Raw genomic sequence first — 12380 nt, 5'->3', positions numbered from 1 at the left:
TTATAAATTCCAAGCTAAGTAAGCTTTTCTAGTGTTTCATTCTTTAAGGCTTTGTGTAGAGCGGGGCCTTTGTTTTATAACCCGTAAAACTTAGTGACAAGTCGAAAGGGCTCGCTCCTGGTTATGATACCAAAGAGTAGAGGGACACCACGCTGATCTTCCAGGTGTTTGATCATCGTCGCCGCTCGTGGTGTACTTCGCTACTTAGGTGAGCGAGATCGACGTTCTTCCTCTCTTTAATTCTGACAGCTGTGTGAAAGACCTGATCCTTACAATGAAAAACGGTCGATTGTGCTTTTTCAGTGGCGGCTTTAACGCTCGTCCATATTCAGCGCTTATCCTAAACATGCATGGCATCTCTAGCTATCTACAAGACACGCTGCGATGTATTTTTCGTCCATGTTCAACACAACAACTGCGCTAGTGAGATAGAGAATCGAAAGATCACATTGCTGCGCTCGAGGCAGAGTGCGCTAAGTTTGCCGAGTTCTACAATGGACAACAGATCGTACGGCCTCCCGCAAGAATAAGGACAAGGTCTATCAGTTACAAGCAATGGATAAGTGGAATTGTAAAAAGTTTTAATTCGTCCGTGCATCGAAAGGCCGATGGTATGTAATTTTGCTTTTTTCCGTTCTTCACACACTCGAATAGCTGTTAAAATTAAATTTAATTGCGGGTTGTGCAGTCAAAATGTAACGTCGCCCAACATGGTTTTAGTTAGACCAGTGTCTCCTGAGGCGCTTCCACCAAAATAATTTAGAAGGGAACAACAGCGCTAACCGATTTAATATCTTCTCAAGAACATGTCAAAGTCTATTAAAACGCAGAAATTAAAAATAGTAAGAATTGGTGGTTCATGTTAAAAATCATTAAAGAACAGTTCTCAGTTTGGCTCGATAGTGCTGTCACTTTGCACTAGTTGTTCATAGTGACTTACTCATTACTTTCAGTATCTGTTCGAGCTTTTCTTCGACGAAATAGGGGACATACAAGAAATCGCAATTCACCTCTAAAACAAAAATAATAAGCTCTTCTCCCAATTGGACACCAGATGTGACTGCGTAGTAATAATTGCGTTGTACGCGAAGTTGCAGTGTGAGAAAAATGAGTGAGGAAAATAATTCTAAGTGCTGTACAGCGCGATTTTTAACATAGATTACCTAGCTAAATGACCTGCTTGTCTTAGATATTTATGATAATATAGGAAGGTCCCCAAGGAATACTAATAACCCGGCGTGTAATTTTGTGATTGACAAAACCTGATAACTCAGGTTTATGTTTGAAAGGGCAAATCATTTAGTACATTTCGCTCCAGAAGTAAATAATCTCTTAACTTTCGTAATTATTATTTTGGTTTCAGGCAAATGGTGTCGAGTTGAAAGATACTAAGTTCCTGAAACATACATCCAAGCTTTGTTAGCAGGCATGCCGAATGCTTTTATAAACGTGCGAGGGTAAAAATACATTTGCGGCCCCCTGTATGGAGAGAAAAATCCAAAGTTTTTTATTACAGGGATGGTAGAGTGAATGATGTTATTTCTGGTCTGAGTCATCAAAGTTCTGTACTATTAGAGCTAAGAAAAGCTATCGGGGGAATATGGAGGTTGCGGCAAGTAGTAGCTGTTAAACTCTCAACAAGCTTTACAGGCGGCCAATTAAAGAGCATGGGGCAAGAAATCAAGCACGATTCTCACCCAGTAAACTAAAATGGTTGTTGGCAATTGAGATGGACGAGCAACCAGGGAATTTGAAGTAATCTGGTGGCCTGATCTTTTCTCAGGCACTACAAATGGGAAACTGACCTTGCGATTTTATGTTCCTAAAGTGATACTTTGATTTCAATGATGTGTAGTACACAGTCTAGTTGACTTGTTCGTCATGTTTCCATAAATTTAGTAGCTGTTTCTTGGCAGTTTTTGTAAGTTTGTAAAATGTGTTTTGCATTTAGAGGAACAAACTTGTCTGTAGAAGGCTAAGATTAAACCCTGAATACAGCAAAATGACCCTGTAATATTAATGCAATTCATGTCTAGCTGGGCGCACTATACTCTGATGCCCTTCATTCTGTTGTAACCAAATTCAGAGGAAAAAAAACACCTGGAGAAACTCTTAGAGGGATAATATCTGTGGACTTTCACCATTTCTATGGTCATCAGGAATGACAGAATAAAGCAGTAACTGTTCACAAAGTCTTAATTCACTTAACTGAAAGAATAATGAGTTGGGGGGAACTATAGATCATTTTTTTCCAAGCATCTCTAATAATTCATGATGGAAATAATAATAACATTGATAACAATAATAATGATAATAATGATAATAATAATAATAACAATGATAACAATAATAATGATAATAATAATAATAATAATAATAATAATAATAATGATAAAAATATTTACAATAGTTAGAGAAATAATGTTCATTATCCTGATGGTTATAATTCCTATGATTATTTCCATTAATCTAATCATTATTATTATCATTCATATTACTATTATGATTATTTCAATGTTTATCTATAAACAAAATAGTGTTATTGTTAGTCTAGCTGAATGAGTATCCAAGTAATTGAAACTGGGGCAAAAACAAATTAAGAAAAGACAGAAAAACCCCAAAAACTGTTCAGGACTGCAATTCTTGAGTTGGCTCATTGTGAAAGGTTTTGGGACTTCATTAAGCTAGTGCTGTCTGTAGTGGGCCCTGTGTCAAAGAGAGAAGAGTAGCAGCTGAATTAATAATAATAATACTAAGGATAATGATAGCATTGATTGACCAAAGTCACCCTATGACTAATAACAGATGATACGTGACAAACAGCATAAGCAACACACTTTTCAAAACAAAAAGAGCAAGCTAAAACTGCCATCAGATAAAAATAACTGTCCATAAAAGACTGACAGCATAGAGCTGAAAAAAAAATAGGGACTGGTTCTGCCATCAGATAACAACAGTCCATAGACTGACCACCCAAGAGAAACAGAACAGATCGGTGGTTCTGCCATCAGATAACAACAGCCCATAATGGACTGACTACCCAAGAGAAACAGATCCACCTGTTAGTTCTGCCATCAGATAACAACAGTCCATGGACTAACTACCCAAGAGAAACAGAACTAGGCAGGTGGTTTTGAATCAGGAAACAACTATTTAAGACCTCTGTACAATGTGTCTAACAATCTATTGAAGAGACAAACTATCAGAAACACTTGAATTTCTATTTGGGGGGAGGAATTAAATGAAAATCTACTTGCCTCAGCATGCCATCCTCACTGAGCAGCCTATTTCAATTTGAAATTGATGATCACAATCATAAAGATAATGATAATGATAATGATAACAATAACAAATCATTATTATTATCATTTATATTACTATTATGATTATTTCAATGTTTATCTAGGAACAAAATGGTGTTATTGTTAGTCTAGCTGAATGAGTATCCAAGTAATTGAAACTGAGACAAAATAATCTCAAGAAAAGCCAGGAAAACCCCAAAAACTGTTCAGGACTGCAATTCTTGAGTTGGCTCATTGTGAAAGGTTTTGGGACTTCATTAAGCTAGTGCTGTCTGTAGTGGGCCCTGTGGCAAAGAGAGAAGAGTAGCAGCTGAATTAACAATTATAATAATAATGAAGACAATGATAGCATTGATTGACCAAAGTGCCTCCGACTAATAACAGATGATATGTGACAAACAGCATAAGCAACACATTTTTCAAAACAAAAAGAGCAAGCTAAAACTGCCATCAGATAAAAATAACTGTCCATAAAAGACTGACAGCATAGAGCTGAAAAAAATAGGGACTGGTTCTGCCATCAGATAACAACAGTCCATCGACTAACTACCCAAGAGAAACAGAACAGATTGGTGGTTCTGCCATCAGATAACAACAGCCCATAATGGACTAACTACCCAAGAGAAACAGAACTAGGCAGGTGGTTTTGAATCAGAAAACAACTACTTAAGACAAGCCCTCTGAACAATGTGTCTTAGAAAATCTTCTGCATTCTAACAATCTATTGAAGAGAAAAACTATCAGAAACACTTGAATTTCTACTTGGGGAGGAGGGGGGGTAAATAAATGAAAATCTACTTGCCTCAGCATGCCATCCTCATTGAGCAGCCTATTTCATTTTGAAAATGATTCAATCACAATCATAAAGATAATGATAACAATAACAAAATCATTAATGATAATGATAATTATAATAATCATAACAATAACTACAATGACAAAGTCCGTGTTAGTCTGGCCTCTACCTTGCAGAAAATACAGCCCACCAACTGAAGCTGAATTCTTTAAAGGCATTGTATTGCAATTGGTCATTGAGGCACTCAAGCCACCTCACCACGACAAGGTACGAACATTGAGGTGGAAAAAAGGGTCTGTAAATTTGACTCCATGCTGATTCGAGATGAGAAATCTGTGTTCGAAGCTTCTTCAGTTCCACTCCAAGGGAATTTACTCTAGCTGATCTTTCGGTAAGTTAGGAAGCGAGCTCTTCGGAGTCGTGACTGAGTTTGGCGCCAAAAGATAAATTTTTCGCGCCTTCGGGCTCAAAGTCTAGCGTGGCGGAGTTCACCAGATTTACGATAGTCATAAATCCCGCAGATTTAATAAGTTCGTCGGGGATTGTTTATTACGAAGAAGATAGACCAGCTATTAGACAGAACGTGAACAAAACGTGAACGAGGTCGGGAATCCTGGCTAACCCCACTACTTCGAAGGAGGAGTTGGCCGGCTGAAGTTCCCGTGTCGCCACACTTTGGATTTCGTCGGGAAATATCTTAAATACATCGCATATGAAATATTTACGCAAAGGAACGTCACATACCTCTTTCAAAAGTAGATGCCAATGCTTACAAGGGTCAAGTGTGGCACTTGTAATCCTGCAAAGACTCTGCGTGGTTAAGTTAGCCGGTGGAAAGCCGCACGTCGAAAATCCGACTGCCTCTATGACTTCATTTCGAATGGTTTCGAAATAAAAAACATGATGCTTTCCGACATTTCGACATGAAAAATCTCGTCGAGGTTTAATATTATAATATTGGTAAGAAGTTAACCAGGATACGAGGCCAAGTCGTGCGACCGCCACAGGTTTTGTACCAAAACAATAACATCGTGTACTACGATCGCAAAGCGTGAACACTGATCGATCCACCAAGTGACGCAATACTGGAAATTCGATACGGTTGTTATTCAGGTCGTACGGCACATGAAAATTGCGATATCTTTTGTTACTGTTTTATGGCAAACCAAGCGAAAGAATCATACCTAAATAATCGAAAGAAAGGCTTTTCGAATACGGCGCCTCGCCGGTATTGCCTCTTCTGTGAAAAGGAAGGATCTTTGAAAGACTACGTGATTAAAAATGTCGTTATAAGGAAACAGGCAGAAACAGAGAAAACGCAGTATTTTATGACCATTACGCGCACAACAAACTTCATTTCATTTCATGATTTTGATTTTCATCGCCAACAGATGACCCCGCGTTAACTCGCACGCAATCGCGTATCTCTCGTGGATTCGTGGACGCTAATCTGTAAAATTACATTGTGGTGTAATTAATGTGATGACATCCACCCAACGCCTTCTTCCCCAAACCTCGGCATCAGTTTACGATGCCTGCTGAGAATTTTTTTCTTGAGCAAAGCTCGTCATGATAATCTCTGAATTCCTAACCAATCAAAGTGCAATTATCTCGGCTATAAGTTCGTTGCCTTATCTGTCTTATCGCTCTGGCTGTGATTTGAAAGGCCAATGCTAGGAATTTAATATCTTGCTAAAGATATTCGATTTTCTTAACATCGATCTCACTGGCTGGTAAGATAAATTAGGATAATCGGCCTTATTAGAGTCGTCGATTCCTACCAAAAGAATCACAGCTCGGTTTGAAGATTGGTTCTATAATTTGTAAATGCATACACTTTTGAATCCTTTACTTCAGGAGGCTATTGAATTTCATTTCTTGTCAAAGATATTCAATTTTCTTAACATCAATCTCATCGGCTGGTAAGATAAATTCAGATAATCGGCCTTATCAGAGTCGTCGACTTCTGACAAAAAGAATCACAGCTTGGTTTGGAGATTGGTTCTATAATTTGTAGATCAAACAACGAATATATGAAATTCATATAATTTGTAAAGCCAGCTTTAATGCATACACTTTTGAATCCTTTACTTCAGGAAGCTATTGAAGCTGAATCGTTCTTTGAGTGTAAACCACTGCGCATCCAGAAAGGAGACCTGGAAACTGGTTTTGTTGAATCGGATCACGTGCTGAGAGGGGAGATGAGACTCGGGGGTCAGGTGTGTTACAGTCTGTGTAATGCAGTTAAACGCAGTCAATTCCCTTGCGCAAAGCAACGAAAGGTTGTGAGCTAGAATGAAATGGGTACTAAATCTCAAAAGACAATTAGGAGATGAAGCTATCTTTAGCTATAGTCTAAAGCCATAGCCTGTCCTTGCCAATTCACTACAAACCCCTTTCAGATAATTTTGTAGGGTTTAATTTCCTTCTATCGATACAATTAATTCAACTGATTCAAACCAATTTAATTTAATGGATTAAATTGATTAGAGTTCATTGATTAATTTTCAATTTGATTATTACTTTTCTTAATTTATTATTTCAATGCCCAGGGTATCCATTTAAAACAGCTTTTGCTTAGGGGGGTCCACCTGGTAAAATATGTTATTATTATTATTATTATTATTATTATTATTATTATTATTATTGTTTTCATATTATTATTATGATCATTATTATTATCATTATGATTATAATCGTTACCTGACCCTGAAATTTCGGCGCAGAAACGACCCCAATTGTCTCCATTTTTCTTCAAGGAACATTTCTATTTAGAAACACAAGTCACAGTAGCTATACCCAAAGGCGAGGATGGTGAAATGGAACTTTTTGTTTCGACTCAAAATCAGTTAAAGACTCAGGTAGGATATGATTCTCTTGGACTCGTTTCTTTAAACTTTATTTTAGCCGCCCCGTTTCCCTCTGTACTGTCCATCATACTGATTCCAAGGAGTTACTCATTAAAGATCTTGGGTCTGTTAATTCTACTGACCTTCAGTAATGTTTTTCACTTCCAGGAACTTGTTGCAAAAGCCTTGGGGGTTCCGCTTAGCAGAATAGTCGTGAGGACAAAAAGAGTGGGTGAGGAAGATTACAACTCTACTTGCGCCAAAGGAAAAACCTGCTTTTGATCAACTATTGCCTCTGCATAGTTCGATGCTGTTAATCAAAATCAATTATTGCCTCTGCGTGATTTTATACTGTTAACCAGTATCAGCTATTGCCTCTGTGTGGTTTGATAGTGTTAATCAGCTCTTAAATTTTATTTTGCCTTTTTCCGTTTTCTTTTTTCAGGTGGTGCTTTTGGAGGCAAAGAGTCCCGAAGCTGCTTCTTGTCGTGCGTAGTAGCAGTGGCGGCTGCCAAGTAATTCACTTTCATCTCATTTAGATAACTAAAAAACGTTTTCCGATCAGGGGTCGGATATCCTGTTTAGCCAAATGCCCCTTTTTTCACGCATGGATAAGACAATCAAGACTCGAAGTTATCATCTATTGATAAATACGTTCGATTTTTACGAAAAAAACTTTCCTCTTAAGGTGCCTTCTTCACCTAGGAGTATACAGTTAAATAGAACCGGCTAACTGTAAAGGGAACCTGACAAATGCCAAGGGGGGGTAAATTTCCGTGGATCAGTATCCCACTCGGAAGCAATTTGCCTGATTCGTAGTCTCTCCATGCCATAAAAATTGAGATAAACGTTGGAAAGATGAGCCATTGGACTCGATTGCAGACCATTCTTCTACGTACTATTTTTAATCTATGTCTCATGCTTCATATCATTCTGCTAAATACAATGAAGGCCCTCAAGAATTTTCCGTCAACTTAATCATTTCAATTTCACGAGGATGGAGTTTCGGTTGATAAGGGAAAAAATGAGCAGTAGGTCGTATTGTACTTCAAATGTCTTTCTCGTTTATGAAAGGACTGGTAAACCTGTGCGCTGTATGCTTGATCGAAACGAGGACATGATCAGTACAGGAAAGCGACATCCCTTCTTAGCCAAGTATAAGGTACATATTCAATATATCATTGGGGTGACGGGTGGAGGGTCGGGGAGGCGTTCTTACTCAGGGCGGAGAATCATAAACTCTTATAGACAGGATGTTTGAAACCCCACCGGGGAGGCAACAAAATAGTGTTCAGGAGATCGAAAGCGGTAAGCATCGTTCGTTCTCTAAGAAAATCAACGTAACAGACTTTATCTGTTATTTGTTTGTTTGCTTTAAATCAAGACAGAGTAGATATGTTATATCTTATTTGTTACATGTAAACATTATTAAATCGAACTGAATTATCTTTTGTAGCTTGGCTTTACGTCAAAAGGGAAGATCAAGGCTCTGGATATTGAATTTTACAGTAATGCTGGCAACTCTCTGGATGTGTCATGGGCGGTAAGGGTATCTTATACAGTTAAGAGGCGAATAGGCATATTTCTCTTGTGCAATAAAAAAATGGTCAACTGCTGTCATCTGTGTAAGAATTAATTGTGCAGATAGAGTCAGTTACGGCAATCAACAAGGTCATTAGGGATTCTATTGTATATAACGGAGTTACTGCATGGTCAGGCTAACTGCTGTGATTAGAAATACTGTCTTTTGAAACAAGTAAAAATTTCAATTTCTGAGGAAGAAGATTTTGCGACTTATCATCAAAGCAGAAAAATCGTGATTCTACAATGTACTTGTTTGGTGTTTCCGTAGGTTATGGAAAAAGCTTTGCTTCACATGGCAAACTGTTACCTTGTTCCAAACATCCGTGGAGTTGGTTTCCTGTGTAAAACAAACATTGCCACTAATACAGCATTTAGAGGTTTTGGTGCTCCTCAGGTAAATAAATTATGAGGAAAACGGTGTAGAACATACAAATCGCCTCGTAAATGGATGAATAAAGTCTCCTTCCTTTTTTTATTACTGCCTTCAGAAATGAGATCTTTTTTATATTGGTCTGAATGTAATCACATGATCAGTCACTAAGTGTGCCTGAAAACTCAGGACGGTTTGTTTTTAAGGTTCTACTTAGTTCTCTTCTTGTTAGCCAGATATCACAGGGTGATCAGATAAATTAGATTGTTTTATGTATTCTGGTCTGTCTCACTGTCTGCTCTGTCTCCCTGTCTGGCCTGTCTCACTGTCTGGCCTGTCTCACTGTCTGGCCTGTCTCACTGTCTGGCCTGTCTCACTGTCTGGTCTGTCTCACTGTCTGGCCTGTCTCACTGTCTGGCCTGTCTCACTGTCTGGCCTGTCTCACTGTCTGGTCTGTCTCACTGTCTGGCCTGTCTCACTGTCTGGTCAGTCTCACTGTCTGGTCTGTCTCACTGTTTGGTCTGTCTCACTGTCTGGTCTGTCTCACTGTCTGGTCTGTCTCACTGTCTGGTCAGTCTCACTGTCTGGTCTGTCTCACTGTCTGGCCTGTCTCACTGTCTGGCCTGTCTCACTGTCTGGTCTGTCTCACTGTCTGGCCTGTCTCACTGTCTGGTCAGTCTCACTGTCTGGTCTGTCTCACTGTTTGGTCTGTCTCACTGTCTGGTCTGTCTCACTGTCTGGTCTGTCTCACTGTCTGGTCAGTCTCACTGTCTGGTCTGTCTCACTGTCTGGCCTGTCTCACTGTCTGGCCTGTCTCACTGTCTGGTCTGTCTCACTGTCTGGCCTGTCTCACTGTCTGGTCAGTCTCACTGTCTGGTCTGTCTCACTGTCTGGTCTGTCTCACTGTCTGGTCAGTCTCACTGTCTGGTCTGTCTCACTGTCTGGCCTGTCTCACTGTCTGGCCTGTCTCACTGTCTGGTCTGTCTCACTGTCTGGCCTGTCTCACTGTCTGGCCTGTCTCACTGTCTGGTCTGTCTCACTGTCTGGCCTGTCTCACTGTCTGGTCAGTCTCACTGTCTGGTCTGTCTCACTGTTTGGTCTGTCTCACTGTCTGGTCTGTCTCACTGTCTGGTCTGTCTCACTGTCTGGTCAGTCTCACTGTCTGGTCTGTCTCACTGTCTGGCCTGTCTCACTGTCTGGCCTGTCTCACTGTCTGGTCTGTCTCACTGTCTGGCCTGTCTCACTGTCTGGTCGTCTCACTGTCTGGTCTGTCTCACTGTCTGGTCAGTCTCACTGTCTGGTCTGTCTCACTGTCTGGTCTGTCCGGCACTGCTTTGACCAATGTTTCTTCGCTCAATATCTCTGTACAAAATATACCTCTTACGTTTTCTTTGATGCATTCTTGTAGACCTTGATGTTTGCTGAGTCATGGATCTCGGACATGGCGATAACCTGCGGTATTTCTCAAAAAGAGGTAAAACAGTCCTACCATTCTAGTATATAACGCTGACAATTATTCTCGTTTGACATAAATTTCTATTCGAGAAGTCTCACGGAAAAATGAAAAACAAATAAAAAGGTTGAAAAAGGGAAAACTTCCATGAGAGTATTAAACAAGAGGATTCTTGTCAACAGGTGCGAGAATCAAATTTTTTAAAAGAAGGAGATGTTACGCATTTCAATCGTGAGCTGACTGATTGTCGTATTCAGCGCGTCTGGGATGAGCTGTTAGAAAAGTGCCACTTTGATAAACGACGAGATGAGTTGGATACATTTAACAAGTAAGTCAGGTTAAGCATAGGAAAGAATAGACAAAAATCAGAAATTAACGTTTATAACTATGCAGTGCTGTTTGGGAATATAACAAGAGGAGTGCGAACTTTGCCGAGAGGACTAAAGCGAGTGCCAAGACGTACATTTTGAGGTACAAATGAAATGCTCTTAGTGACAATGAAATACGATCAAATTCAATTTCACGATTTAGGGAAAAAATGGCTTTGAATTTTTAGTTTCATCGTTCCTGCTTTTCATGTTCGTTTCTTACGATGATATATTAGGGAAAACCGTTGGAAGAAACGCGGCATTGCTTTAACGCCAACCATGTGCAGTGTAGGATTCACAATCAAGTTCAAAAATCAGGTAACGATGGTGCAAATAAATATTTTCCCAGCGGAATGTTAGGAATTCATTTTGAATTCACTCTTTAAATGCGAAACTCAATGAATCAACTCAACAGATTTGGAGAGTACTTGACTGAGTCATCATCAGCTCCATAAAATTCACCTGTGCTCTTTCTAAAGCACACTTTTCATATCCTTTTACATCCTTCCCTAAAGAAACCCACTCAGGCCATCCTCAGGGGTGAAGCCCTTGGGAAGAGCCCAGAAAGGCTAGCTAGGTTAGTTGCCTTCTTTTGCAGGAAGAAAAAATTCTATTCATATCTGTTTACGCCCTAGTGTGTAACTTGTGCCTTCAGCATTTCTTCACTATTTTTTTTTTCACCACTATTTTAAGACATTGTGATTCATATTAAAACGAAGAACAGACTATGTTGACTTGCACGTTAGAGTAGACCCGTCTTAACTGAACGGCTTGGATATCTGAGTTTTTTCTTTGTGTCATTAAAAGAATTATCCGAGTACGTTTTGTATCATAATACAGCACTAAGATACAGATTTTGTCTCCTCACTGCATTTTATAATCAGGGTGCAGCATTGGTCCACGTGTACACAGATGGATCAGTTCTTGTCACTCACGGTGGAGTGGAAGTCGGACAAGGACTGCACACCAAAATGGCACAGGTGCGATCAAAGGGGTAATCAGTACAGGCCTCAGAGGTGCATGTAATTTCCGCATCTCTGTCCACAACACAAGAACTAATTATGCTCCCAACCCCTGGAAGACGCTAATGAATTTGTAAATGTGACTTTAGCACATTAGTGATGGCTTGTTCAATTGTGTTATGCAGGTTGCAGCAAGGAGCTTTGGTATCCCTATGTCGAAGATCCACCTCACTGAGACAAGTACCAACACTGTTCCAAATGGCACCCCCACCGCAGCCTCGGCCTCTACTGATCTGAACGGCATGGCAGTTAAGGTGGGAATAGGCGCTTGCTGTTTTACTGTGTATTACTGATTATAACATACCTACACATAGATGAATAAAGGCTGATAGTTTCGAAAGAAACTGTTTGGGGCTGCGTCGGTGGGGGTAACGAAATAATTTGGATATATCAACAAGGTTGAAATGGTAAATTGGCCACCGTAACGATTACAAAAGCTGCCGTTTCGAGCGTTAGCCCTTCTTTCGCTCCGACGAAGGGCTAACGCTCGAAATGTCAGCTTTTGTAATCGTTACGGTGGCCAATTTACCCTTTCAACCTTGTTGATGTACCTACACATAGTACGCATCATCGGATTGTTCGATCCAGTTTCCAAGCTTATCCTCTATCAGGCTAGAGAGTTCCGAAAAAAAATGA

General features: G+C 39.8%; 1 protein-coding gene and 2 long non-coding RNA genes across 4 annotated transcripts in view; 2 read left to right on the top strand and 1 right to left on the bottom strand.

Moving 5' to 3' along the window:
• Nucleotides 1-12380, top strand: part of LOC111324914 (xanthine dehydrogenase/oxidase-like) — a 46533-nt gene that overhangs the window by 25697 nt on the left and 8456 nt on the right. For both annotated transcript variants that reach the window (XM_088762823.1, XM_088762824.1), the window contains exons 22-33: nt 6195-6317; nt 6858-6959; nt 7116-7179; nt 7393-7462; nt 8022-8109; nt 8404-8490; nt 8800-8925; nt 10310-10375; nt 10537-10682; nt 10959-11040; nt 11607-11702; nt 11870-11998. In XM_088762823.1, coding sequence (XP_088618949.1) covers nt 6195-6317; nt 6858-6959; nt 7116-7179; nt 7393-7462; nt 8022-8109; nt 8404-8490; nt 8800-8925; nt 10310-10375; nt 10537-10682; nt 10959-11040; nt 11607-11702; nt 11870-11998 — 1179 coding nt within the window. The remainder of the gene's footprint in view (nt 1-6194; nt 6318-6857; nt 6960-7115; nt 7180-7392; nt 7463-8021; nt 8110-8403; nt 8491-8799; nt 8926-10309; nt 10376-10536; nt 10683-10958; nt 11041-11606; nt 11703-11869; nt 11999-12380) is intronic.
• Nucleotides 137-2014, top strand: LOC148729514 (uncharacterized). Its single transcript, XR_015988901.1, has 2 exons — nt 137-611; nt 1364-2014. It is a non-coding gene; the product is annotated as an uncharacterized LOC148729514 (long non-coding RNA).
• On the bottom strand, nt 1994-5676 carry LOC148729513 (uncharacterized). The gene is made up of 2 exons (XR_015988902.1): nt 4843-5676; nt 1994-4131 (listed from the first exon to the last, which is right to left on the bottom strand). It is a non-coding gene; the product is annotated as an uncharacterized LOC148729513 (long non-coding RNA).

This window comes from Stylophora pistillata, chromosome 6 (assembly GCF_964205215.1).
Source record: "Stylophora pistillata chromosome 6, jaStyPist1.2, whole genome shotgun sequence".
NCBI lineage: Eukaryota > Metazoa > Cnidaria > Anthozoa > Scleractinia > Pocilloporidae > Stylophora > Stylophora pistillata.
Note: the sequence above shows the minus strand (reverse complement) of the source record. Positions and strands in the feature narration are given on the sequence as shown.